Genomic DNA, 26,457 nt, shown 5'->3' with positions numbered 1-26,457 from the left:
TACTAAACATTTAGATTTTGAAGTTTCATAATTTTTGTATTATCAGATTATGAATTTGTCAATGTTTTGCACTTATAAATTCGATTAAATATTTTGGAATTTGAGAATTTGGAAGTAACATTTTTTGGTTGAAAAATTTCAGTCTGCAACAATCCAAGTGTATGAAGTATTAAATTATTAAGATTATAAAAAATCATCAAATTATCAAGATCATTAAAAATTATTAAATTATGAAGATTATAAAAATTTATCAAATTATGAAGATTATAAAAAATCATCAAATTATCAAGATCATTAAAAATGATCAAATTATGGAGATTATAAAAAATGATCAAATTATCAAGATTATCAGAAATGATCAAATTATCAACATTATAGAAAATCATCAAATTATCAAGATTATCAGAAATGATCAAATTATCAACATTATAAATAATTATCAAATTAACAAGATTATTAAAAATTATCAGACTATCAAGATTATCAGAAATTATCACATTATCGAGATTATCAAAATTATCAAATTATCAATTTGTTAATTTGTACATTTAAAATTCCTAAAAAGTAAATTTCTAAATTTCCAAAATTCTATTAAAACAAATTTCTGAATTTATCAATTCAAATGCTTCTAGTACAAATTTCTAAATTCTCACTATCCCAAATAAGCAAATTTCTGAGTTCACCACATTGACAATTTTTGAATCCCCAAACACCCAAACTCCCTAATGAAATATTCAAAACTGAAAAATGAACAAATTTGTTAATGAACAAATATTTAAAACTAAGAAATGAAATACTGAAAAATGACCAAAAACAAAAAATGTAAATTTTTCGTGCCAGCCAAGTGCAAATTCGATAAAAACGCAGCAAATTACTTCGCGCTCCACGCAGAAATTAAGTCGGATGATTATGGATGACGAGGGGCCACCCACCAACGAAATTGTTATTTAAACGACACCCATCGACCAGATGTAGGATCGAACATCGCCCACCGGGCAAAATTGAAATTTAAATAGCACCCTCGGATGACTCCTGTTCGCGATGAAATTCAAATGTTGTGGAATACGGTGATCAAGGATCGATGGTCAATCGACGATGTTACGTGGTAATGGAATGCCCGTTCTAGTAACCTAATTGAAGTTTGCGGGATAATCTGAGCTTGAGTAATGTCTCGGTAAAATTGAAATTTAAATGATACGTCCATGGAGATTTGCGGAACGGATGACACTTATTGTGGGCGATGGAATTCAGAGACTGTCGCAATGTACAGAAACTATGTTTGATTATTAAATTTTTGTGTTGGTGATGTATTACTTTATTACGGTATGATGATGTATTACGTTGTGGATGAAAGACAGGTGAAATATGTTACATCTGTCAGTTACAGGTGAAATATGTTACAAAAATGTATTATTACAAAGGAAGATTTGTAGTATTTTAAAAATGTGGTAACTTTGACCTTTCGTCGTATGTTTGTGGAAGAATATTTCTGATATTTTTTAGTAATGAAATATTAAATTGCATTAATGAACCGAGTTATACAACAGTGGAACTTCCAATCATATGACTCATTCACATTTTACAAGGTTTCACATCTGATGTTACAATATTTGTTGCCATGTTTTGGTCCGAATTTCAGACATTTTTTTTTAAGACAAATAATGATTCTATGTAATAGTTCATGATTTAGTATATACTTCTGCACACTTATACAGTATACAGAATATTTATTTATTTTTTCCTCTTCATTTTCAGTCTAAAAGCATTTCACATTGGTTTTAATGTTGAACCGTATAGGAGATCAGCAGTAAATAACTCACAATATAACAAATAATAGCACAAGTCCCAAAGTTATGTCATAATACTCTCCCAAACTTGTCATGCAGCAGCACCATCAACGATGATTAAAAAGTTTCAATAGCATCTTTCAATATAGCCAACGCCATCAAGGATAATCAAGCATCCAATTGAACATTAATATCGATTCCATCCAATTGTAACGACATGCGTGGACATAGTGATCGTATGACATCAAATTGATCGTAACTCCTAATGAAAAATTTAGGGTTCAGTTAGAAATTTACAAAACAAAACTCGGAGGGTTTAGAGTCAGACAAGCTGTTTAGGGTAACTCCATTAAATTGGAGTCAGACAACTGTCTGCTTATCGTTCTTTGTCTCTCACAGTAAATTTCCCAGTAAATCAAACCATTATAAGAAATTTTTAAACCACTCATCTTTCATGAAAAATTAGGAGTGTCATATGGAAGTGCCTAAGATTTTTGTCGTCGAAACATATTTTTATCATGGTAAATCTATATAATATAATTATAATATAATTGTCCAAGAGAAATATTTAAATTGAAACGATTAACTCCATCTTCTACATGTCACTCGTGACATGTTCATGTGTGACCTAACTCATATTTTCATCCCAATCAAATGTTACAACTTTTCAATTCTAATCATAATCTTAACAATCCTTGAATACCAAACCTAACTTTTCAATACACCTTGTCTTCATCATCCCAGCAGTAAATATTAATCAAGAAAATCATAAAGTACTTAGAAAAGATAAAACGTAAAAACTCGTCGATCGATTTGAAATCCAGAATCGCAGAAGCAAACAGGCAGCCAGGGTCGTTAATGAAATTTGAATAATATTTCAAGGCTCGCTACCTGAACAGCACCCACTGTCATCGCTGAAATTCCAACGGTACACGCGCCATTGCAATTCTCAGTTTTAGCTTGCATAATTTATCGTGCTTTACGCAGCACCGGATACGCGATTAACGCGTACGCATGTCGATGTTGCAACGGGAAAGAATTTCAGAAACTGATTCCTTTCTTCCAGCCACGCTGAGTCATGCACGATTTGCCAGACCATTTTTCTCCGGATCTTTTTTCCGCTGTTACTTGGCTACCGTGTTAGCGGAACACGTAATAGGATTGGAACTGTTACTGGGAAAATAGAAACTTTCGTGTGTAAGAAATGGGATGTGGAGTTTTAATCGTCAAACTGGATTTAATATTTAGCTGGACGTAACTGAAGAACTGAACTGAAGATTAGGTGGAAAATTAAATAAATACTAAGTCATCAGAATGAAGTCATCAAACAGTCATTATTTATCTTAACAAAATATAAAATTTTAACAAAATTTAGACAATTTTAACAACCCTCCAAAATTCTCCAAAAAATCTCCAAATCAATATTCATTGTACTCAAACTAATATTTATTGTAAATCTAAAAAGATCGAATTTAATAAAAAAATGACCAAACATAAGAGCAGTAAATATCGATGAAACGTTATATAAATTTCTGCAGACAAATTGAACGGCCATAAAAGTCCCTCCCCTATCTCATAAAATATACAAGTAAAATATCATAATATATAAGCAAGATATTTCTAACGAAATACGAGAAACGTTTGCAGGAGAAAGTCTATCACAATTCTTACGATTGTTGGTGGAACTGGTTCACGAAAATGATTGACCTCGTTGTATGTACGATTTGGTAAAAGCGTTACAGTTTCATGAGATGAAACCAACGGGACGAAAATCATGGTAGCAGCAAAATGATTGGTTTGCTCTGCTTTCGAGTGCATTTCTCCGTTGCAGGAAATGATTATCGATTGTGATCTTAAGTCCGAATCAACGGAGAGTGCTTGTAAACAGCCAATTATTCTGTCTTTTATCTTTTTTAAAGTGTCCTGGTTAACGTAATCGGGAGTGCAACGATTTTCCATGAATTTATGGCACAAAGCATACTTCATTGATTTAGGACTTCCGTTATAGTCTTAATTCTTTCTTTGTACAGGCTTTCGAATTTCTCTTGAAATTATTACTAAACGGAAATTATAAATTAACTCATTGCATTTTTTTTATTGTTCATATCTTACATTTTGATCAGTTTTAATATCTTCAGACAAATTATGTTTAAGAATGTTTCTAAGTTCGAATTCTAAATCATGAGTCAGCAAACGCTCGGGTTATCCAAGGGTTAATATAATAGTAAAACACGAGAGGAATCTTTGGAGTATGCGAATAGTAAAATCCTCTCAGGCACTAATTAAAGTTTCGAAGAATTTTAAAGGTATCCGATAAGATACGACAATAAATACCTGCACGATACTAGAAGTAGGCTGCGCTTTTATATTCAATATTTTATTCGATGCAAATATTTGTGTATTTAAACAGGTGCAGTCCTGTAATCTAATCACAAATATGATCTCTAAAATTACGAACTTTATATTTCATTCTATACTTAACATTTTACCCTTAAAAGACTCATCATTGATTTGATTTGAAGTAAATATTTTTGAATGAAATGTATGTACCATATATGGTGTATAAACATAATGAAATAATGATAACTCATGAAGAAAGAATTTATCAAACTTTTCAACTAGAACATTTAAAAGTTTCTATCTGCTAACAGCAAAAATTAAGTGTAAATTATAAACCTAACATCAGAACCTTTCAAGTTTGCTAAATTCTTCTGTCTCATATTCATATTAACTTGCGTTAAGAGCGTTGCGAACCCTTCAAGTGTTATTATAAGTAGAGAAAGTAATGTCGCAGAAGCAGATGCATCTACGATGCCTACCATTCGATCTCCGATTGCCGTACAGTCTACGGCGACAAGTAGTCTGGAATATTTCTCGAAGCAGCCACCAGGGGCGCTGTAGGTCAGGTTCGGTAGAGTCTGGAGGCAGATAGTCGTGAAGCCGTGTGCGGTGCGGACGATCGTGGAACGGCTCCAACTCGTGTGCCATCTGTGTCCGCGCGTGTCGCTCGCGAAACGAAGCATAAAATCACTCCAGATCGTACTAGTCCCTCGAGATGTTAGTATCCGGTGCAATAGTTTCGTCCGCGTACTCGAAAGAACGTGAGAACATCTACGTCTCAGCTCGCGAGAACCCGATCCCATCTTTGTGACTCAGACCCTTTTACTTTTCCTCGTGTTTGCTCGACCAGTCGGGGTCCTCGTCAACGCTGGCGACGAAACGCAGCTGCTTCGAGTGCTGATCAGTGAGTCCTGCATACCTGAGATAGTCGCATTCTCAGCAACGTTGCTTCGTGGCCACCCTTGTGCGATCGATTGTGTCCGTTGTCATACAAGAGGTCGGTGCATTAACAGGTGCACCGTATTGTGATTCGTGGGTGGATTCCGCGAAAGCGTTTTATAGAGGTCACCGATAGCCGGACGAAAACATCAGAAGCAACGGGGTTCACGGTTCAACGCCTCCCACTATCTACAGTGTCGGTTGTACACCGATGATCGCCGCACTCGCTTCTGTCGATACACGTGCTTCTGGTAACCGCACGATACGGGGCTATATTTAGAGGAACTGAGCGAGAATTTCGCCAGGCGTTGCACCCAGGTCCCTCGAAATCTCGCCCGCCCGGTTAAGGTGAATTTCAGGGAACTCCGATGCCGAGGAACGTACAGTGCGTTCGGGGAAACTCGACCTGAACGATACATTCTGTCCGCGACATTCCACTAAGTTAGGTAACGGATGGATCGACGGGCGAAAGGGATGAGAGCGTGAAATCGTGCGATGCGAGCGTGTCACAGCCCGAGACATGTTGAACGCGGAGCATCTCGAGGAGTCGCCTAAACGCAGGTCGACGTTCTACGTGTCTCTGGACGGCGAGTCGCGTCAACCGTCGAAAATCCCGAAGACGATCGAGTCGGACAAGTTCGTCAGCAACACCTTCCCCATCAGCACCAAGACGCCGAACGTGGTGCTGACTCGCACGCTCAGCAACAATGAAGCACTGTCGACTCCGAAGAGGATGGACGAGACGTTCCCCGAGCCGAGAGGCAAGGTACAGTCCCTGACGAAGATCTTCGAGACCCCGAAGAGCGAGCAGTCGAACGGGCCCGACCAGAGGAAGAAGGTCGAGAGGACCAGGTCGTTCAAGACCATCGAGAGGTTCCAGAGCCGATTCACCGGCAAGAAGGACGCTAATCGAAAGGATAGTCGCTTGAACAACACCATAGCGTGCTTCGAGGTAGAAGACGAGGACTCCAAGAAGAAAACCGACAACAAGCGCACAACCAAGAATTTGGACTCCAAATCGACCTCTAACGCCAGAATTAGCTCGACGGAAACCAGGAGCAAACAAAATGGTAGCACCACATTCACGAACTTGTTGATACGAAGAACTCATAGCACCAAGTTAGCGAGGAGTACCAGCACTCTGGTGAAGCCGACTGGAAGACACGCCTCGGTCGACAGCCCGAGTGGCGTCGCGACGCCCGCCAGGAACGACCATCGCTCGACGAACGAGAAATCGAGAGAGGAAGAGACCCCGGAGGATTCTGTCGTCGATAACGACGAAGGAACCGAGTCGTCCGTGTTCGAGGATGCTGATGCGGACGCTGGGATACATTCAGGTAGGAACCTTGTGTGTTTAGTGCCTTCTGAGGTTCCTTCAGGATGCTCATTAAAGCTTTCAGATAACCGTGATTTTCTGAGATATCTGAAGTGTTTTCGATTCGAGTGGATCGGTAGATTTTGTGATGGTTGGGTTTTTGAAAATTTTTAAATGTAGGGCGCAGTGATATCTGATTTTTTTATTTATCTTCTCTGGTCGTTATCAGGCATGATAACATAAATGATAGTGGCTATTTCAAAACATAAATATCGTGCATGCTCTTGTGAGTATATGGAAGTATTTATAGTTAAATACTTTTTAAAGCAAATTTTTTCAAAAACTAAATATAACTTACCTGATACTGAATTCTACTTTTGTTAGAAGTCTTCTAAATGTAGTTTTGAACATAATTCGTCCGAATTAGAATCGATCTATTTTCGCTAACCAAGCTGGAAGATGCTGCAAGGGTGCTGTCGTAAATCAGGTTGAGGAAGCGATCGAAATTCGCGATTCCTTCGACGAATTCGTGGGTCCCGTTAGTCCGGCAGAAATTGCTTGGCGAGTGAACACAAGCTTTTTATTTTTTGCTCGCCGGCTCTGGATCCACCTTAATTAAGGACGAGCGATCACCGGGACTGGTACGAGGCCCTAAGTCCCTTCAACAGAAATTGTGTTACACTCGTACTTAAGTTATTTATTTGAGAACTTCATCGCTAATTGAGCGATTTCTCTCATTATCCAAACGTTCAATCACTGTTAATTCTTCAATAAGTTTGGTATATGATTCTAGACCGATTCGTGTAATCAATATTTTTAACTAAATAAATGACACGTTCCGATTTCGTATAATTCGTATGCTAATGTGTTTGAAATCTTTCGATTTTCACGAGGTTGGAGGCCTTGAAAGTGTTGAACGTATCGAATGTCGTGGTATGCTATTAATATGGTTCAGGTTGCCAATGCAGGTTGATGATAATGAAGTATAATGTGGTAATGTTCTGTCAGTATAAAATGTGGACAAAGCTGGTATTATGATCTGAAGTTAACAGTCGAGGTGAAATATGTAAAGTGCAGGTGTGTCTCGAAAATTAATAACGTCAGACTTATGGAAAACATTGGATTAATATTTCAAAGATAATGTAGGTGTTTGTGATATGATAAAGTAACTTAGTGGCCAGTTCTGAAATAGTTTATTATAATTCAGTGATAAAGTGTCACAATATACTATGTAATATAAGCTTCATTTGACAATATTACATGGCAAGGTATTGATTAAAGGATTAAATAAATTATCCTCAATTAAAATTTTTCACTAAAAGTAAACATAAAATTAGTAGTTTTTAAAATAATTTATATTCTATATAATTGATAATTGATTATTATACTATTATCAATATGATAATTGATTCAAAAGTGTAAGGTATGACTAAAATAAATAAATAAAATATTTGAAGAAACAAAATTCTGAATAAATTATCGAAATTACAAAAAGTTGTAATGAGTGCTATTTACGTAACCCAAAAACCAGGGATGAAAGTAGGTAATTAAAAGGAGTTCCAAAGGCCCAAAGTTTAAACGATATTCTATGGCTAACCCTGCCACCCTAGTCCCGTTACGTCAGCCAGTTTATAAATATTTAACACTGCACGCGGAAGCATTATTAGAGGTTGCACAGCAATCAATTAACTTAATTCTGCGTGAAATGCAGGTAAGCCAACCGTAGTGTCTGTCGGATGAGCTTGTGCAAGTAAGTTTTGCTTTGTTAATTGACAACTCGAGCGAGAATCCTCGTCGTTCGATAACGCGTGACCACACGCACATTTTGCGAATTTTTCAGGGAACATTTAACGCTCAAACGGTGGCCTTGTTACAATATTAGTATTTAGTGTATATTAAAAATTAGCTACAATAGCGGGAGGAAATTTTGTAATTTGGGTTAGAGGGTTAAAATTCGAGGTATCCACATTTTCTGGAAAATGTGACGGAAGATTTTTTAAGAGATTTCTATTCAGAAGGAAATTTGTTAAGTTTAGGATGGAAACTGTGGATAGTTTCGGTTGGATCAGCAAATATTCGATTTTCGACGAAGAACGTATACGAACGGGTTAAGAATGCGGAGGACCTACTTAGGCAGTCTGCACCAGCCACCTGCCTTTCGAGCTAGGTCGAGAGAAAAAGGCTGGTGCGATTGTGCTTCCTTTTGTCAGGGCTCTTTTGGGACCTTCTAGGGCGAACCCTTTAGTTTTTTTAGCACTGAGAGCATATTCGTGCCATCTGACACTTCAACGCGTACTTGAATTATTGAATGTTAAGAGTAAATGTACTATTTTTCTGATTTCGGAGTTCTAATAAATAATTCACTACTAATGGAGTACTAATGGTGCACTAATGGAATATTAACGACAATTCATGTACTAATGGTTCACAAATATTGTACTTTAGTCATCGAGGAAATCGTGCTTGAAAATCAGACACTTTTATAAACATGGATGACACTGTGTCGCTATTTACGATTTCGTTTACATCAAACTGATATCTGATAACTGATTAGATATGTCACTGTTCCTTGAAATTCTTTCGAAATGAATGAAAATTATTATGCAATTGAAGTATATAAATTTATTGTAGAAATGTGTTACTGTTACAGACTATTTTAAAATAGATGTCTAAGATTATATGTCTCCAGTAGTAGTTCAAAGTAGTTCATATACTCAGCTGTTTTTAGTTCATATGAATTATATTGAAGTATATGAAGTTTCTAAATATATTGAAGTATATGAAGCTTCTAAATATATTGAAGCATATGAAGCTTCTAAATATATTGAAGTATATGAAGCTTCTAAATATATTGAAGTATATAAAGCTTCTAAATATATTGAAGTATATGAAGTTTCTAAATATATTGAAGTATATGAAGCTTCTAAATATATTGAAGTATATGAAGTTTCTAAATATATTGAAGTATATGAAGTTTCTAAATATATTGAAGTATATGAAGTTTCTAAATATATTGAAGTATATAAAGCTTCTAAATATATTGAAGTATATGAAGTTTCTAATTATATTGCAGTATATGAAGTTTCTAATTATATTGAAGTATATGAAACTTCTAAATATATTGAAGTAAATGAAGTTTCTAATTCAATTGAAGTTGCTAATTATATTAAAATATATTGTAGCTTCTAATTTAGAAAATATATAATTTTTCATCAGTAAATAAAATGTCTTTAAAGAATGTTTCAAAAAATATTTCAAATTTAGCTAAATTAGTAAGGGTCTTACGTTACCTTAAGAAATTGTTGTGTTATTAAGTAATTTCACAAATGACTTAAGAATTTTATTATGAGCAGAATTTTTGAAACAAAATACAATTAATATTTTAAAAATAAATAAATAAAAAATTCGATGAAATTTTTCTTCTAAATGCAAGAGTAGAAGGCCGATCAGTTTTATAAAATATACTGGCACGTTTTTTCTATAAAAGCGACATAAGGCAGCGATTCGATATCGCGTCGATATTAAGCTTTTTCGAGCCATATTGCAGCGGTATCATCACAGATAAGTTACGCTCCGATCGTTTATCTGTCTTATTTTTCGTAGCTGTCCGGTACCCGACGCGAATTCGATTTTTCACGCTTCCAATTTAGCGTTTCCACGGAATAGCGATCTACAACCCGGAAACCATGGCCGCAAACGAGCGTTTAATGGATCGACCTCGATGTTTCCCCTTTTGTTGTGAAAAAATCGCGATGACATCACAGCTTCATCGAAAAATCCTCGCTTTTTTTTCCCTCGATTTCCCCCCAGGTTTTTCTTTCGACCTGTTTTTTTTTTGTTCCTTTCATTTCGCCCTAACGGATCGTTCGGACAATGATGATATCGGGGATGATGAAGAATGCGAATGGTTGCACGTTCGTTCTAATGATCCGTGTATAAGTGTGCACATGTGGTCGGAAAGTGAAGAGGATATAAGCGTCGCTCGTATGAATATTTTAGAGACCTCGCGTTATGTCGAGACCTTTCTTTCACGATTTCAGTCTGCGAATTGCTTCTCGAATACAAAACGTGAAATTCTTCCACGGTCTCGTTTTGTTCGAAATTATTCTCTGTTGCCAGTTGAAAACTGTTTTTGTTATTTTCGGAACTTCCTCTGAAATGGTCTACCATTTTTTACAGGAAATTATTTTAATTTTCAAGGAAGATATTTTTGGAGATTTAAACTTGTGTCTGCAGTGGGATTCATATTAGGTAACTTTTTTTAAATATTTTTTTGAATTACTAAAATTAACTAAAAATTTTCTAATGAGATGCATTTTAAGGGTGAAACATATAAAGATACTTTGATACACTATTTCATGAGAATTTTTCAAATGTAATTGATTGATGCCTTTGCTGCATGAAATTGCTTTCAAAAAATCCAACAAACATTTGTCTAAAATATTTTTGTTGCTACCAGTCAAAAAATTGTATAATTTTAAATATATCAGAATGAGATGCATTTTGATGGTGAAACATATGAAGATACTTTGATACACTATTTCATGAGAATTTTTCAAATGTAATTGGTTGATGTCTTTGCTGCATGAAGTTGCTTTCAAAAAATCCAACAAACATTTGGCTAAAATATTTTTGTTGCTACCAGTCAAAAAATTGTATAATTTTAAATATTTCAGAATGAGGTCCATTTTGAAGATATGTCAGTCTATTTTATATCATAAAATATTTCTGTCTGCAATTTTATCTGAAAATTATAAAATCTTTCAAATATTATTATTATACTCCTTGGTACATAAAGTTGCATACAAAAAATAATGCACCCAGTAGAACCAACGAGGTACCAAAAGTACCTAACCCAGAAACTATTCACCCAGAAAATATTAAACTACAAAAAAATGATGAATGTAAAATCTGTATCGAAAGAACGAGTGAATCGAAAATGAACGTCGTGTTTTAAATACAGTTGCAATCAGTGTCAAGTTCCGAGTTGAAAAGCTTTTTCAACTCATGCTATTTGAATGCAGTATCGCCGTGGCCTCGTTTCGGGCCACCCACTGTACAGAATTATAAATTATGCGACACCGTGTCGGTAATAACGCGAAATGACATCAGAGTCTCGCTTCTTTGCCGGTAATTACGCTCTAATCGCGAACGGTGAACACAAGGCGGATGAAACGTACACATCGAGAGCGAAATAAATTTCAGGCCGAGCGGTTGAATCTAGGTCTCGTTATGAAATGATTTCGAAACGAGCTCGGGACTGTTACTTAATTGTGGTCGATCGTGCTTGACGGTCGATGCGTTGTGACGTGGTGTTTGAGAATAACGCGAGCAAGTTTAAACGGTTCTTTCATGATCGATCTTTCGTGGTGGATATTCAATCGTTTAGGGTTTATCTCTCAATTACGTAACTTAATTAGGTAGATGTGAGAAATTCAGATTTTGGTGTTCGTTACAATTCTGTTACTGATCCATCTTTTATTTATTATATTTTATTTTCTGTCATTTATTATATTTTTTGAATGTTTAATGCAATGTGGAATTTCCTAGGAATTTTGGAATTTTTGGGAATTTTATTTAGGAGATTACTGTTATTAAAATATTTAGTGAATACATTCCACTTTTAATTTTGTGTAATATTTTTTTTAATTTCGTTTGATATAATATTCTATGCATTACAGTTTAAAGTACTCATATTGCAACTTGTTCAAAATTTAGTTATATTTCCTAAATGTCCAGAAGTGCTCATATTTAATAAATTAACATACCTACCAGCACATAATGCACACTTGCTTTAAAATTAAAAATGAGGTTGAAAAATAAATAAACACATAAAAATGTAAAGATACCTAAGCATTGCTAATAGAACTCCATTTTTATTAATAACAAAAAATGTATAAAAAGTGTCCTTTATTTTTACTTATATAAATAAGGAATCCCCACAAATAAAACATACAATGTCTAAAAAAATCTTTGCATACAAAGTACGTATTCAAGTGTAAAAATTTGTACACTCTAGACAGTGATATTCTATATTTTATTAATAATAGAAGGACCTAGATTAGTCGCAGTCTATAAGTATACGTGCTCGATTCCTGCAAGGTTACTTTATTTTTACTTCTAATAACCCTTTATTATTATAACTGTAATATTAAATATTTCTAACAACAGAAACACCGTGTGATTAAAATTGGAAAGCACTGAAATAATCATATGGAATCGGTACAAAAAATTATTCGCGTGTTAACTTGCTACAAAATTGCAAACACTTTCGCTCGCAACGTTCTCCATTCACTGAACAAATATTTTCACGCTTTCCTTTCAGGCAGCCCTGAAATAACACGAGCAATGAAATAACGCAATATAGTTTTATAGTTTCCAGATTCGACGCGTTTAACTCTTTGAACTCTTGTGTTAGCAGACTCCATCGTTATGGACGAATTTAGAACGCGTTATTGCTGTTTTTGTGCAGTTATGATGTACGTCTTTTCAATGTATGAAACTACTTGTTTATATGAAAATGTAGTAAGACACAGAGGAACTTAGAGAGAAGCTGCAAAATGAATATGGAGAGACCTTGTTTGTTTATTTATTGCAAAATAAAGCGACAGAGATACAAGGACTAAAAACAAGAATAAACATATAGGAATACTGGGACCATAAATAGAAATAACTATACATCAAGAATAAACATACAGGAATATAAAAATTCTTTAATAAAAATATAAAAAGAGTCCTCGATAAAAATAGTACACTCATTGTTACACATAAAATTATTTCAATTTAAAACAAGAAAAGTGACGTTGAAAGAAATACAATTTTTCATATATGAGAAAATAGAAAATTCACATTAAATTATTTTTGAATAGTAAAATTTTAAATTTGAATGAAGAAATAGCTACAAAATGATGAATCAAATATTTAACTTTCATTCATTCAGATATTTCACTACCATTAATAGAAATACAATTTTTCATAGATGAAGAAGTAGAAAATTCACATTAAGTTATTCTTGAAGAATACAGTTTTTAATTTGAGTGAAGAAATAGCTACAAAATGATGAATCAAATATTTAACTTTCATTCATTCAAATATTTCACTACCATTGACAGAAATACAATTTTTCATAGATGAAGAAATAGAAAATTCACATCAAGTTATTCTTGAAGAGTACAGTTCTTAACTTAAATGAAGAAATAGCTACAAAATGATGAATCAAATATTTAACCTTAATTTATGTTAAAAAATAAAATAGTCTGAAAAAATAAAATTCAGTAACAAAAATTCAGTAAAATAAATTCAGTACCATAATGTCAATAACAAAAATTAAAAACAAATTCAGTAAAAACTTGCAAAAAAAAACATTGTATAAATAAAGAATAAGTCCTTAACCCTCGAGAATGTATATTTATCCTTAACCCGTTGCAAATAACAGTCGTTGCGAGACACACAAACACGCAATTCGTAGCGAAAGGGTTAATGGGTTAATCGGTCGTCTCGAAGAGAACGGTTTCTCGAAACGAGTCGATCTACGAAGTTCGCAATATTTCCAGCTAATGGCGTTTGCGTGACGGACTTTTCTTTATGATTTCCACAATGATTCCGCGAACAACACCGAACCGGGTGCATTAACCGAAAATTTCTCTTGGGGTGCGTTACGCGGGGCGAATCGAATCCGCGGCAACAGGAAATCGCGTCCTTCCGCGAATACTCGAACGTGAGAATACGCCGGAAATGTATTCCCACCGGATTTCACGGCGAGCTTCGATATTTCTGTCCAGGAGGAGAAAGAGGACTTTGCGACTTCGATCGCGAATCACTTTCTCACGAGCGATATTTCTACTGCTCGGGGCATTCGTGATTTGACTGTTGAATGTGGAGCTGCGGATTTTATGGGGATATTGGGTACTTTTGGGTTTTGGGAAATTTTGAGAATTTGGGAATTTTGGAATTTTGAGAATTTGGGACCTTGGGAACTTTAGAATTTTGAGAATTTGGATCTTTAGGAATTTTACAATTTTGGGAATTTTAGAATTTGGAGAAATTGGGATTTTAGAAATTTTAGAATTTTAGGAATTTGGGATTTATAGAGTTCTGAAAATTGGGTCTTTGGGAATTCTGGAATTTTGAGAATTTGGAACTTTGGGAATTTTGGAATTTTGAGAATTCGGAACCTTGGGAACTTTAGAATTTTGAGAATTTGGGTCTTTGGGAATTTTAGAATTTGGAGAAGTTGCGATTTTAGAAATTTTAGAATTTTGGGAATTTGGGATTTATAGAGTTTTGAAAATTTGGGTCTTTGGGAATTTTGGAATTTTGAGAATTTGGGACTTTGAGAGTATTAGAATTTTGTGAATTTGGGACTTTGGGACTTTGGGAATATTAGAATTTTGTGAATTTGGAACTTTGGGAATTTTAGAATTTTTAATTTTTGGTGTGGGAATTAGGAATACAAGGAATTTGGTATATAGGGAATTAGGAATACAGGGAATAAGGGATAATTGGGAATTAGGGATACAGGAAATTAGATATACAGGCAATTAGGAATACAGGGAATTAGGGATATCGAAATTGGAAATTTAGGAATTTAGAAACTTGAAACTTACAAATTTACAAATTTACAAATACGGAAATTTAGAAATTTATAATGTTAGAAATTTAGAAACTTCAACACCTACAGACATAGAAATTTAGAAATTCAAAACTATTTAAATTTCTATCTTGCACATCCAAAAACGTCTAACTTTCTAAATTTTCAAATTTGAATTTCTGTAACAACCAAAATTGAAACAATTAAAATTTCTTCTACTCAATTGCCACTCAACTACGCTCATCCAACAATTACATAATTACAAGAGCATTCGCCACATTTTGCACTATGACACTAAAACAAACAACAAAAAATTTTCGTGAGAAAACGCGACCAGTATTCCCGCGTAAAATCATTTGTTCAGCAGCTGCATTGAAACAGGCGCGACTGCAATTATGAAGTGAACGGATTTCTTTCTTTTTGCCCCGCGGCAAGAGTTTGTGCGTGAGAACGAACAGTAACAACGTTTAGCAGACAGAATGTATTTAAAACAGCCTCCACAGTCTTTTATTTCGCATTTTTCATCGTACAGTTTTTCTTTTTTCTTCGACTTTCACTGCTAAAATGCGTCTCTCCGCGTTGCAGCGAGATCTTATCGATCATTCTAGTCAAGTATTTACTAGGTCACCGCGAAACTTTCGTTCACCTTTTCATTTCGTTCCTCCGCCGGCTGTAAGCGAAGGAAGAAAAGGGGGTGAAAATCGTGGCAGTAAATTTTGTCCGAAACAGGTGGCTTGTTCAAGGAAATCTCGTAGTTCGAAATTTTATTGCCCCTTTTTATGGCTCGTAATGGCACCCCGTTCTGAATGTTCCTCTTTTATCGTTCGCATAAACTTTCAGGTATCACTCTTTTTTCTTTCACGATTTTACTCTATTTTTTAGTAAAGGTACTGTTTTTTATACTACAAATATTCAATTGTGGGTATTTGAGAATTTATGGTCTTCGAGGTTTTGCAATTTTGGAATTTTTAGAGTTTGGAAATTTGGAGATTTGGGGGTTTGGAATTTCGGAAATTATGGATTTCGCTATTTTGGAATTTTTGGGGAGGTGGAATTTTAGGAATTTAAGGCTTTCGTACTTTGAGACTTTGGGGATTTCGGGATTTGAAACATTAAAAGTTTCGGGGCTTTAGAAATTTGAGACTGTTGAGATTTTGAGGATTTCTGGATATCAAGCATTGAAAGATGAAAGATGTGGAACTTCAAGAATTCAGAATTTTAGAAATTCAAAACTTTGGAATTTTGAAAACTTCAAAATTTAGATTTTCACAAAACTGCACCACCAAATTCTCAAAATTCATATAAAACACTTTCCAAATTGTACTCCAGATGTTTGAACGAATAACCCATTACTCCCAAAGCGTCCATAACAGCGACTTTCCCCGCGTAAATCCAGCATTTTTCAAAATCAACCCCACAATTATCACGCTCCGGTTTCCAGCGCACAAAACGTGGCGCCCCTCGTCGCAATTTAGTCGTGGTTGTACGTCACGGTAAAAGAAAAATGGTTTTATCTGCGGTGTTTGAACACGGTCTCCACGGTCTTTTTTTCGCGCTCGAAGACGAATCGACTCGGAGGGAAGGGTCGGACACGTTGCGGTCCTAAATACACAGACGGAATGTCGTCCACGAACGAAACCGAATTTACGTGTCTGTACGTGTTATTGTCGTGGAACGAGTCGTGCATAAGCTTTGCAGAGGACCGTGATGTTGAATGCACAGACACGATCAACGAACGGAACAGCTCGCTCGAATAGCTTCGAAATTTCCTCTCGCGTTCCTCTTCGGGGAGGTGACTTCGACGAGTGTAAACGCCATGTGTCGATATTCTTTGCTAAACTGATAGAGCTTCTTCGTTATTCAGCGAGCTGAAAAATTTCATTTGCTATCTTTTACTGTAGGTTTGTACTTGTAGAATTTTTTATCCATCGACAGAAATTGATTCAGCTTTAGAAAGATATTTTTCACTGTAAATAAAATTCGAGTGAATAAAAACATTTTGTGCTAAAATTTACTAGGTGTTGTAAATTTGTTCATATTGAAACCGTATGACCGTTCGTTCATATTAGAGTATGTAGCAGTTTGTTCATATCGGAAGAATATAATCGTTCGTTCATATTAAAAGTATACAATCGTTTGTTCATATCAAACTAGTCATTTGTTTGTTAAAAATACATAATCGTTTGTTTATATCAAGAGTATAAAATCGACGTACGTATCCAAAGTACATAATGATTCGTTCATATGCAAGCTATATAATTCATAGCATCAGAACAGTATATTTCTTTGAGTTGAAAATACAGTCTGGTGTGAAAAGTATACAGGGTGTCTCAAAACTAGTGTTCTTAAAAGAAGTTGTAGCTAACGTGATTCTGAACAACTTTTTTCTTTGCAAAAATGAGATTTAAAACTTCGTTTTTGAATTATTATTAAAAACACCGCATAATCAAAGCGCGAGAGTTGCGCGCGCAGACAGAGATGCGCGCGCATCAAGAACTGCGCGCACAAATACGAAGTACCTCTGCCTTTTTCTGCAATTTCTGCAAAGGAAAAAGTTGTTCAAAACCACGTCAACTACAACCCTATCCTGAAACAACACCAGTTGTAACACCTTGCATAACCATTTGTTCGAAGTTTTGAAGAGCATGACAGAGGTCGATTTCGATTACGCCCACGTAGAAGCTTGCGTGTTATTGGTCGACGTTATCGAGCCGAATAGGACTGCCGGAAGTGACATTAGTTGTCGAACCGCGGGCATGGCAGTCGGAAAAATGACGATGCACGTGGCCTCCTGCAGTCAGAAATCATTAAGCTCGACGACCGCCGAGGACGAGATCAATTGAGACTGCAATTTGCCGCGAGGCTAGTGGAATTGAGCGTTGACTCGCGCGCGGGGCCTGGATCCGCGGGAAAATTTACATATCCGCCTAATCGCGAACCTGATTGCTCGCGGGCAACGTTGCTTAACGATCAAACTACATACTCGTGTGATATTTCTGTCCGGCTCGATTGTAAATTGACACGTTTCCTCTTTTGCCGTCAAGGTTAGATATTTTATTGATCACCGATTATTATCGATTTGGTAAACGGTGAACAAGGGTTGTGAGTTGCAAGTTTTATATAATCATTGAAGACTTCATAAGGACAGTCATAAAACTTCATTCATTCAGTCGTTTATTCACACTTTATTTACATCGTTTATGACACTTTTGGTCGTGATTGTTGAATTATAATTTGGCTTATGTTGTAATTGAACTATCGGTTTGATTATGATTGGTCATTAATGAACTATAATTTTGATTCTGATTGATTGTTAATGAACTATAATTTTCATTCTGATTGATTATTAATGAACTATAATTTTCATTGTGATCGATTATTACTGAACTTCAATTTTCATTGTGATTGATTATTATTGAGCTATAACTTTCATTATGATTGACTATAATTGAACTATAATTTTGATTGATCATAATTCAACTATAATTTTCATTGTGATTGATTATTATTGACCTATAATTTTCATCATGCCTATAATTTTGATTATGATTAATTATAATTGAACCATAACTCTGATTATGATTTATTATAATTGAACTATAATTTTGACTATGATTGATTATAATTGAACATGTTCACATGTACAGAATATACAGATCACGTAACATACTCTTATTAACAATTTTATGTAACAAACATTTGAGTTGCAACATCATTACAAATGGAAGATTGAGTTGTTCTATGTTATAGAACCCTATGTCAGCACATTTGTAATATACCCTCAGCCACGATATTTTCACCCTTTTAATAGAATATGTCTACCAGCATAGAACAAACTTTTGATGACTATAAGATAATAGTACAACTGACATTTCATCTATCGACAGATTCTCCAATAACGTCCTAAGTCAGAAATTTGTAACTTCTGCAAGAATTCCGTAACCTCCACAAGAACTCTAACGTCCTTTACATTTCACGTCCTACCAAGAACTCCTTTGCTAGAACTTTGCAGCAAGAACTTCGTAGCAATTTGCAACAAGTTCGTACAATGACACCGCAAACATAGAACCAGCAGTTATTCATACCGTACGAATATATTCCGAGGAACGATTAAAGTTGAACATTTCTCGGTATCATTATTCAGCGGTCGTTTCGTTGGTACCGTTGCAATGAGTCAGAGGACAAAAGCAGTTCGGGCGATCCTATGGGACATGGTCGGCGTAGAAGTAGAAAGTGTGACGGTGTCGATCAATCATGATCGCGAAATTAACTACGTTATTACGTTATCGCGTTATGCGGCAGACTGGGTGTCTGTGATGGACGCGAATAATTAATCGCGAGTTCGTTGCACTTGGTCGACGCGATGGACCCGTTCGCCTCTGAATGCCTGCTGTACTTACGACACTTTCCTTCTCTAAGGTTACGTTTTATCGTAGTAAACAAGTTTCTCTTTTCATGGGCGTAACGCGATCGAGATACCGTGGCAGTTTCGAATTCTTCGCTTCTGCGTTCATCGACGCTGATTAGAGTGCGTACGCTCAAGTTCGTCTTTTCCGCAGATACGCTGCCAATATCGTGTGCTCTCGTTTCTCTTCTTTTATTCCGACGTTTTTTATTGCGTCATGGGTAAATTTAGTTGGGAGGATGACAGAGTTTCCGTTTACGAGGTTTAGTTAGTCATTGCTTATGAGATTTGGGGACATTCTAGGATGTGGAGGTTTAGATATTCTCAAAGTTTCAGGTCTGGAAATGTGGACATTCTTAGATTTTCGGATCTGGGAATTTAGAGATTGTTGGATCTAGAAATTTAGACACATTCAAGTTTTCAAATTCCCAGATTACCTCACATTCTAGGATGTGGAGGTTTGGACGATCTCAGAGTTTCAGGTCTGAAAATGTAGATATTCTTAAATTTTCGGATCTGGGAATTTAGAGATTGATGGATCTAGAAATTTAGACCTAACATTTCAAATGCCGAGATTTATAAATTCAGATCTTCCTAAGTTTGCAAATTTAAAAATTCGTGCTTCAAGTTTATCTGCCTCTCTCTTCCTACTAGTCCTACATATTAAAATATTATACAAGTCTCACAATGTCTCGGTTGACCTACTCATCTCGAATAACTGTTAAACGGTACACTTCATGAAGATCGTATGGAATTTAAATGGTCTCTAAAAGCACATTACAAGATAACAATGAGTTAACACATATTATGATCCTCATACAGGGTACCGTTCTGTAGTTACTCCAGCTGAGCAATTTCGTCCAAAATTCATTAGTTCCTTCCGTACTTCATTCACTAGTTTTAACTCTGAACCTAACAAATTCAGCTTTGACCCTTCGACTCACAAATTTCTCAAACTTGACATTTTAACTTCGTGGGTCATAAAATTATATAATATAACATCGTGAGTTCCATAAGATAACGATGACTGACTACCACATATTACGATTCTCATAAAACGTTTCATTCAATAGTTACTTCAGCTGACCAATTTCGTTCAAAATTTATTAACCCAGCACTTCATTCAGTATAAAGCTAACATCTCGATTCTTCATAAAATTTTCCAAACCACTATTTTAACTTCGTAATAAAATTATATAATCTTATAGCATCAAGTACAGACAAGTAACATTTAGGAAAAGGGAGCAATATCCAGGGCGTCGATAGCGTTCGCACGTACGTAAACATGGTCGCAACAAAGGGTCCTGGAAAAAGGGCAACTTGAATACTAGCCACAGGAACTTGAAGGGGTGTCACAGGATAGCCAATAGCTTCCATAAACTAGCTTTTAAAGGGATGACGGAGGTGGGGTGTGTCCAACAGCGGGCACAAAGGACACATTTTTGCGGATTAAGGGGCCGTTTGTGCCGTTCATTGTTACCAAAGCAGATTTAAATATCGGCTGCTGGTTATATACAGCCTCGCGATGAAGGATCTCTACTGGCAAAGGAACCCTCTCCGACAATGTAGGATGATCCTTATCGTGGACTATAATGAGGGAAAAAAAGGGAAAAAATTATGGCCATCGACTATGGTGCTTTCGGAGTTAAACCCCTTCGTTACACCGTATCCCCCCAATTTATCGAATTTAGTGTTGTGGACACCCTCGCGCAAGTTAATCCGATACCCCTTTCGGATTTCTTTATGACGAAAATAATAACGTTCTTTATTATTGGGTATTTTTTGCTGGGTTCCTTTGAGGAAATTAGGTGCATTATGAAATGCGGTTAACGGGGGATGAAATTAGGGAGTGGTTTAAAGTGTGATGTGAGAGAAATGAGAAGAGTAATTTGAGGTGGTGAGAGTTCTTTTTTGGGGTTAGGGATTTTGGGTCTTGTGGATTTGAGGATTTGGGAATTTGGGGAATTTGGGAAATTTGGGGATTTGGGGATTTGGGGATTTAGGAAGTTGGGAATTTGGTTATTTAGGGATTTGGAAATTTTAGAATTTGGGGATTTAGGAATTGAGGAATTTGGAATTTGAGAAGATGGAAATTTGGTAATTTAGGGATTCAGAAATTTTAGAATTTGGGTATTTAGGGATTTGGGAAGTTGGGAATTTGGTTATTTTGGGATTTGGAAATTTTAGAATTTGGGGATTTAGGAATTGAGGAATTTGGAATTTGAGAAGATGGAAATTTGGTAATTTAGGGATTCAGAAATTTTAGAATTTGGGTATTTAGGGATTTGGGAAGTTGGGAATTTGGTTATTTAGGGATTTGGAGATTTTAGAATTTGGAAATTTAGGGATTGAGGAATTTGGAATTTGAGAAGATGGAAATTTGGTAATTTATGGATTCAGAAATTTTAGAATTTGGGTATTTAGGGATTTGGGAAGTTGGGAATTTGGTGATTCAGTGATTTGGAAATTTTAGAATTTGGGGATTTAGGGATTAAGGAATTTGGAATTTGAGAAGATGGAAATTTGGTAATTTAGGGATTCAGAAATTTTAGAATTTGGGTATTTAGGGATTTGGGAAGTTGGGAATTTGGTGATTTAGTGATTTGGAAATTTTAGAATTTGGGGATTTAGGGATTAAGGAATTTGGAATTTGAGAAGATGGAAATTTGGTAATTTATGGATTCAGAAATTTTAGAATTTGCATGTTTAAAAATTTTTTAAATTTGGAACTTGAGAGTTTGGGAATTAAACCTTAACTTAAATCTTAACACCTTAAATACCATTCGAAAACCTGCACAAAAGTCACATCGCACAAAGAGTAAAGTAGCTCACGATTGATCGCATTCGAGTATTCGAACATTACCATCGAAGCACTCTGTTTACCAACCGATCGCACTAACCACATACATTACACAATGGTTGGTCGTTGAAGGTGTATACGCATAATCTTCGATTGAGTTCTTTCGAGCGTCACGTTCTCGCCTCGCGGCAAAGAGGACAGCGAGCGGAAGACTCGAAGGCACGTTTAGCAAGTTTACGTTCACAAGTCTACTTTGCCTGGTGTTATGGCGGGCTTCGGCTCTTTTCCCACTTCCCATCGTGTCCTCCCTTCTATACCATCGTTGTCGTCTTCGCGTTTCTTCTCTGAACGAGCATGAGTCACGTTTACTATACTATATCCTCCTCCTCCTGCCTCGTCATCCCGCAGGGGATTAACGACCCTGTTCGTTCGTTTTTCTACCGTCAAACCGGAAACCGATCTCCCGTTGTCCCGTCGCCGGAAAGAGACACGCTACTGGTCGGGGATAACTGTGATACAGGTTACAGCCTGGCTTTCACGGGGCAAAGTTTGATGGGATCGTAGTTAGGGTCAACGGGTCGAATGCGATTTTCGTGTTTCTTACAACTTTTCTTGTTCTTTACTTCGGAGGACAAATCTCCTATATCTTCATTCCAATACACGATTTCTTTATGAAAGAATTTTCGTGTTTCTTGCAAGTTTTCTTCTTTTTGGCCTTGGGGAGATAAATCTTAGATTATCTGAGCTACATCTTACTTTCGAACTTACACGGAAAACTTCTTTATGAAAAAATTTTTACCTGCAAAAATTTTCGTGTTGCAAGTTTTCTTTTTTTTGGCCCTGGAAAGATAAATCTTAGCTGTATCTTGCTTTCTGATTTAAATAGAAAATTTCTTTTTGAAAAATTTTCATGTTGCAAGTTTTCATCTTCTGTCTGCCCTTGGGAGACAAATCTCAGACCATCTGAACTACATCTTGCTTTCGAAGTTACACAGAAAATTTCTTCTTCATGGAAAAATTTGTTTATGAACAATTTTCGTGTTCCTTGCAAGTTTTCTTCTTTTTGGCCCTGGGGAGACAAATCTTCGCTGTATCTTGCTTTCTGATTTAAATAGAAAATTTCTTCTTAAAAAATTTTTATGTTGCAAGTTTTCATCTTATGTCTACCCTTGGGAGACAAATCTCAGACCATCTGAACTACATCTTGCTTTCAAACTTATACGATTTCTTCTTTATGGAAAAATTTCTTTGTGAACAAGTTTCGTGTCTCTATGAGGTTTTCTTCTTCTTTCTGGCCTTGGGGAGACAAATCTCAGACCATCTGAGGTATATTTTGCTTTCGAATTTAAATGGAAAATTGTTTCTTTATGGAAAAATATTTTCGTGAAAAGTTTTCGTGTTTCTGTAAGGTTTTCTTCTTCTTTCTGGCCTTGGGGAAACAAGTCTCGAATCATCTCCCTACATCTTGCTTTAAAACTCAAACGCAAAGTTTCTTCATGCAAATTTTCAGGTTTCTTACAAGTTTTCTTCTTTCTGGACTTTGTCAAAGATAAGTCTTGAACGACCTGAGCTACATCCTGCTTTCAAACTTGATTTTAAAAGGAAAATTTCTTCTTTGTGGAGTGGAGAATTTAACCTTGTTTCTAAGTTTTTTTTTCTGGCGTTTGTAGAAGAAAAAAATGTGAGACGACGTGCACTATATTCTGCTTTCGAACTTCACTTCAAACGGAGAATTTCTTCTTCAAGGAGTGAAGAATTTAACCTTGTTTCGGAATGAAAGAAAGTACCTAGTGCGATTTTAATTGCTCGAGAAATTAATAACATTGAATCAGAATAAAATCAGAAATCCTTTTATTTTTTATTTTACGATTTGGGATTTTAGAAATATAGTAATTTAGGAAGTTGGAAATTTAGGTATTTATGGATTTCTATATTTGGAAATTATTGAGTTTGGGGATTTAGGAATTCCTGAATTTAGGAACTTGGAAATTTAAGAATTTGTGAATTTAGAGATTTGTGAAATTTCAGAATTTGGTCATTTAGAAATTGAGAAACATTCGAATATAGTGCATTGCAATATTGGAACGTAACGTTCGTTTAAACTATATAAACCAGATTGGAGAACAGTTCACCGCATAAAAATTCCATCTTTTTATCGCAAGGACATGCGATATAACTTGAGACTATTTTTATACTTGCAGTTATTGCGAAGCAATTTGCAAGTAGATTAGCTGCTTAACATTTGACATTTTGGTTTGAACACGATGTTTACCTTTGACTGTGCTTGAACCGCAGCTTCTTTGAATAAATTTATTCATTTATGAACGAACGTTGAGATAGACAGATGTTGGATGTAGAACACGGTACAGTACTACGTTATTCTGTCGTGACTGTTATATGACATTTTATGTAATTTATTTCTGAAAAATAACAATATTGCAATCGATAAAATTGAAGTATAGTATCACGTGTTAAAAAATATTAGAAATCAGTTTATGATTATGTAAGATAAAAAGTAGTTTACTTTGGACTGTTATGTAGCCGTCATTAGCATCATAGTTTAGTTTTTTGATGGATATCGTCATCGTTTTTTAACGTTTTAATGACATTTTAATTTTGATGGCTTAAGAATTGTCGATGTTGGAATTTTTTAAAATCTGTTTTCTTTTCATTCTGATTTTTTTTGTGGTAAAATCTAATATCGTTTGTGATCAATTTTCTTTCTTATAAAAAGGAGACTATCAGACTATGTAATTTACAACTAAATTTAGAGTTTGAATAGTTGTTCTTTTGCAAATATTATAACTGTTATTTTAATAGTTGTCCCGCAAATATTTTTTTTTAAATTTGTTCTATTACACGAATATTTTTCTTACATATAAATTTTGTTTTATGCACATCTTCCTTAAATATGAATTTTCTTTCATAAACATTTCATTCAAACGTTACTCTTCTTTTACAGAAAATTTATTCCGTTGAATTTCAATAAAGTATCAAAGGTTGCAAACATATCAGCATCTCACAAATAAAGTATAATTAGCGCAACATATAATAACTCAATGGCACAAGTTTATTTTCAATAAGCCCTCCCTTTGATACGATTACTCATTTTATATGTATTTCAATGCTACTGATATCGCGACATGTTCCATTAAATTCTCTTTAATCGTGTAACAGTAAACACGCGTTATTATTTAACCGACTGCTCGGTCTGATTTGAAGTTAATGTTTTATAATGAGTCAGCTGATTTCTGAAAGCGAGTAAAACACGTTTTGCAAATGTTGCACACGATCGAAAGTTATATGGTACTTTTTTTTAGCAGAGCCTGCTTATTTCGCTCGTGACTCATCGCGATTATACAATATTTCAATAAATCATATTTTTAAATACAATGCAATTATCCACTGGTTATTATTTTACTATTTGTTAATTACGTAGGTACAATTATTTTCGATTTGTGGTTTTGAAGCAGGGAATAGTGATGTACTTTACATATGTGCTCTAACGTTTGAATATTTTGAGAAGAATGATATAAGATTATGTTTAATAATACTGAATGATACTAGATTATGTTAGACGATATTAAATGATGTTAAATTATATTGAATCTTGTTGAATGTTGTAAGTCGAAGACATACTTCTTGTGAATTCAAATATACATATGTGCATGCATGTGTGTGTACAGACATACATGTTCATACATACATATACATACGTGCATTTATATTTTTAAGACATTAATTGTACACTAGTACATTGAGTTGTAACTACACCTGACTTTATTGACAACATTATTTTTGTATCATCACCGAAAATCATTTACAATTATTTTTCAAGATAATTTTCTTTTATGTTCAATTAAAAAAATTTATTTAAGTTCTTCATATAATTACATTGCGTTCATATCATTGCATCAACATACACAATCAATAAATATACTTTCAAAAATGTTATATTAATATCATCAACAGACCTCGTCTTTTATTTCCTTGCACGAACAAATACGAAAAGAAAAATCTCTCGGATCCACTCATTAGAATATCACGTAGAAATAATTTCTCAGACGGAATCCTTGAAGCAACATAACTGGAACATTGTCCTGAGAGTAGTAAAAGCAACGCGTGAACGCCTCGAATGAATAATGCAAAATATTGTCGGAGTTAGATTATCTTTTTTCCCCGTAGAGCCGCAGTGAAATACAGAGAGAACGTGGCCCGGGAAAGTGGATCGGCGCGTGGTAAACGTTATGGCCCAGAAAATTATAAGCACCTCGAAAGGTG

General features: G+C 35.2%; 1 protein-coding gene across 11 annotated transcripts in view; it reads left to right on the top strand.

Annotated features, from left to right (window-relative positions):
- Nucleotides 1-26,457, top strand: part of raskol (Ras GTPase-activating protein raskol) — a 203,487-nt gene that overhangs the window by 101,037 nt on the left and 75,993 nt on the right. For 7 of the 11 annotated variants that reach the window (XR_013037964.1, XR_013037965.1, XM_012289651.2 and 4 more), the window contains exon 1: nucleotides 4,702-6,403. The exons of the other annotated variants lie outside the window; for them this stretch is intronic. Coding sequence is in view for 5 of the 7 variants with exons in the window: in XM_012289651.2 (XP_012145041.1) it covers nucleotides 5,587-6,403 (817 nt within the window). In the remaining 2 variants the exon portion in view is untranslated. Of the gene's footprint in view, nucleotides 1-4,701; nucleotides 6,404-26,457 lie in introns of those variants that run through there. 11 annotated transcript variants of the gene reach the window in all.

This window comes from Megachile rotundata, chromosome 4 (genome assembly GCF_050947335.1).
Source record: "Megachile rotundata isolate GNS110a chromosome 4, iyMegRotu1, whole genome shotgun sequence".
In the NCBI taxonomy this organism is placed as follows: domain Eukaryota; kingdom Metazoa; phylum Arthropoda; class Insecta; order Hymenoptera; family Megachilidae; genus Megachile; species Megachile rotundata.
This window is presented reverse-complemented; position numbering and strand designations above follow the sequence as displayed.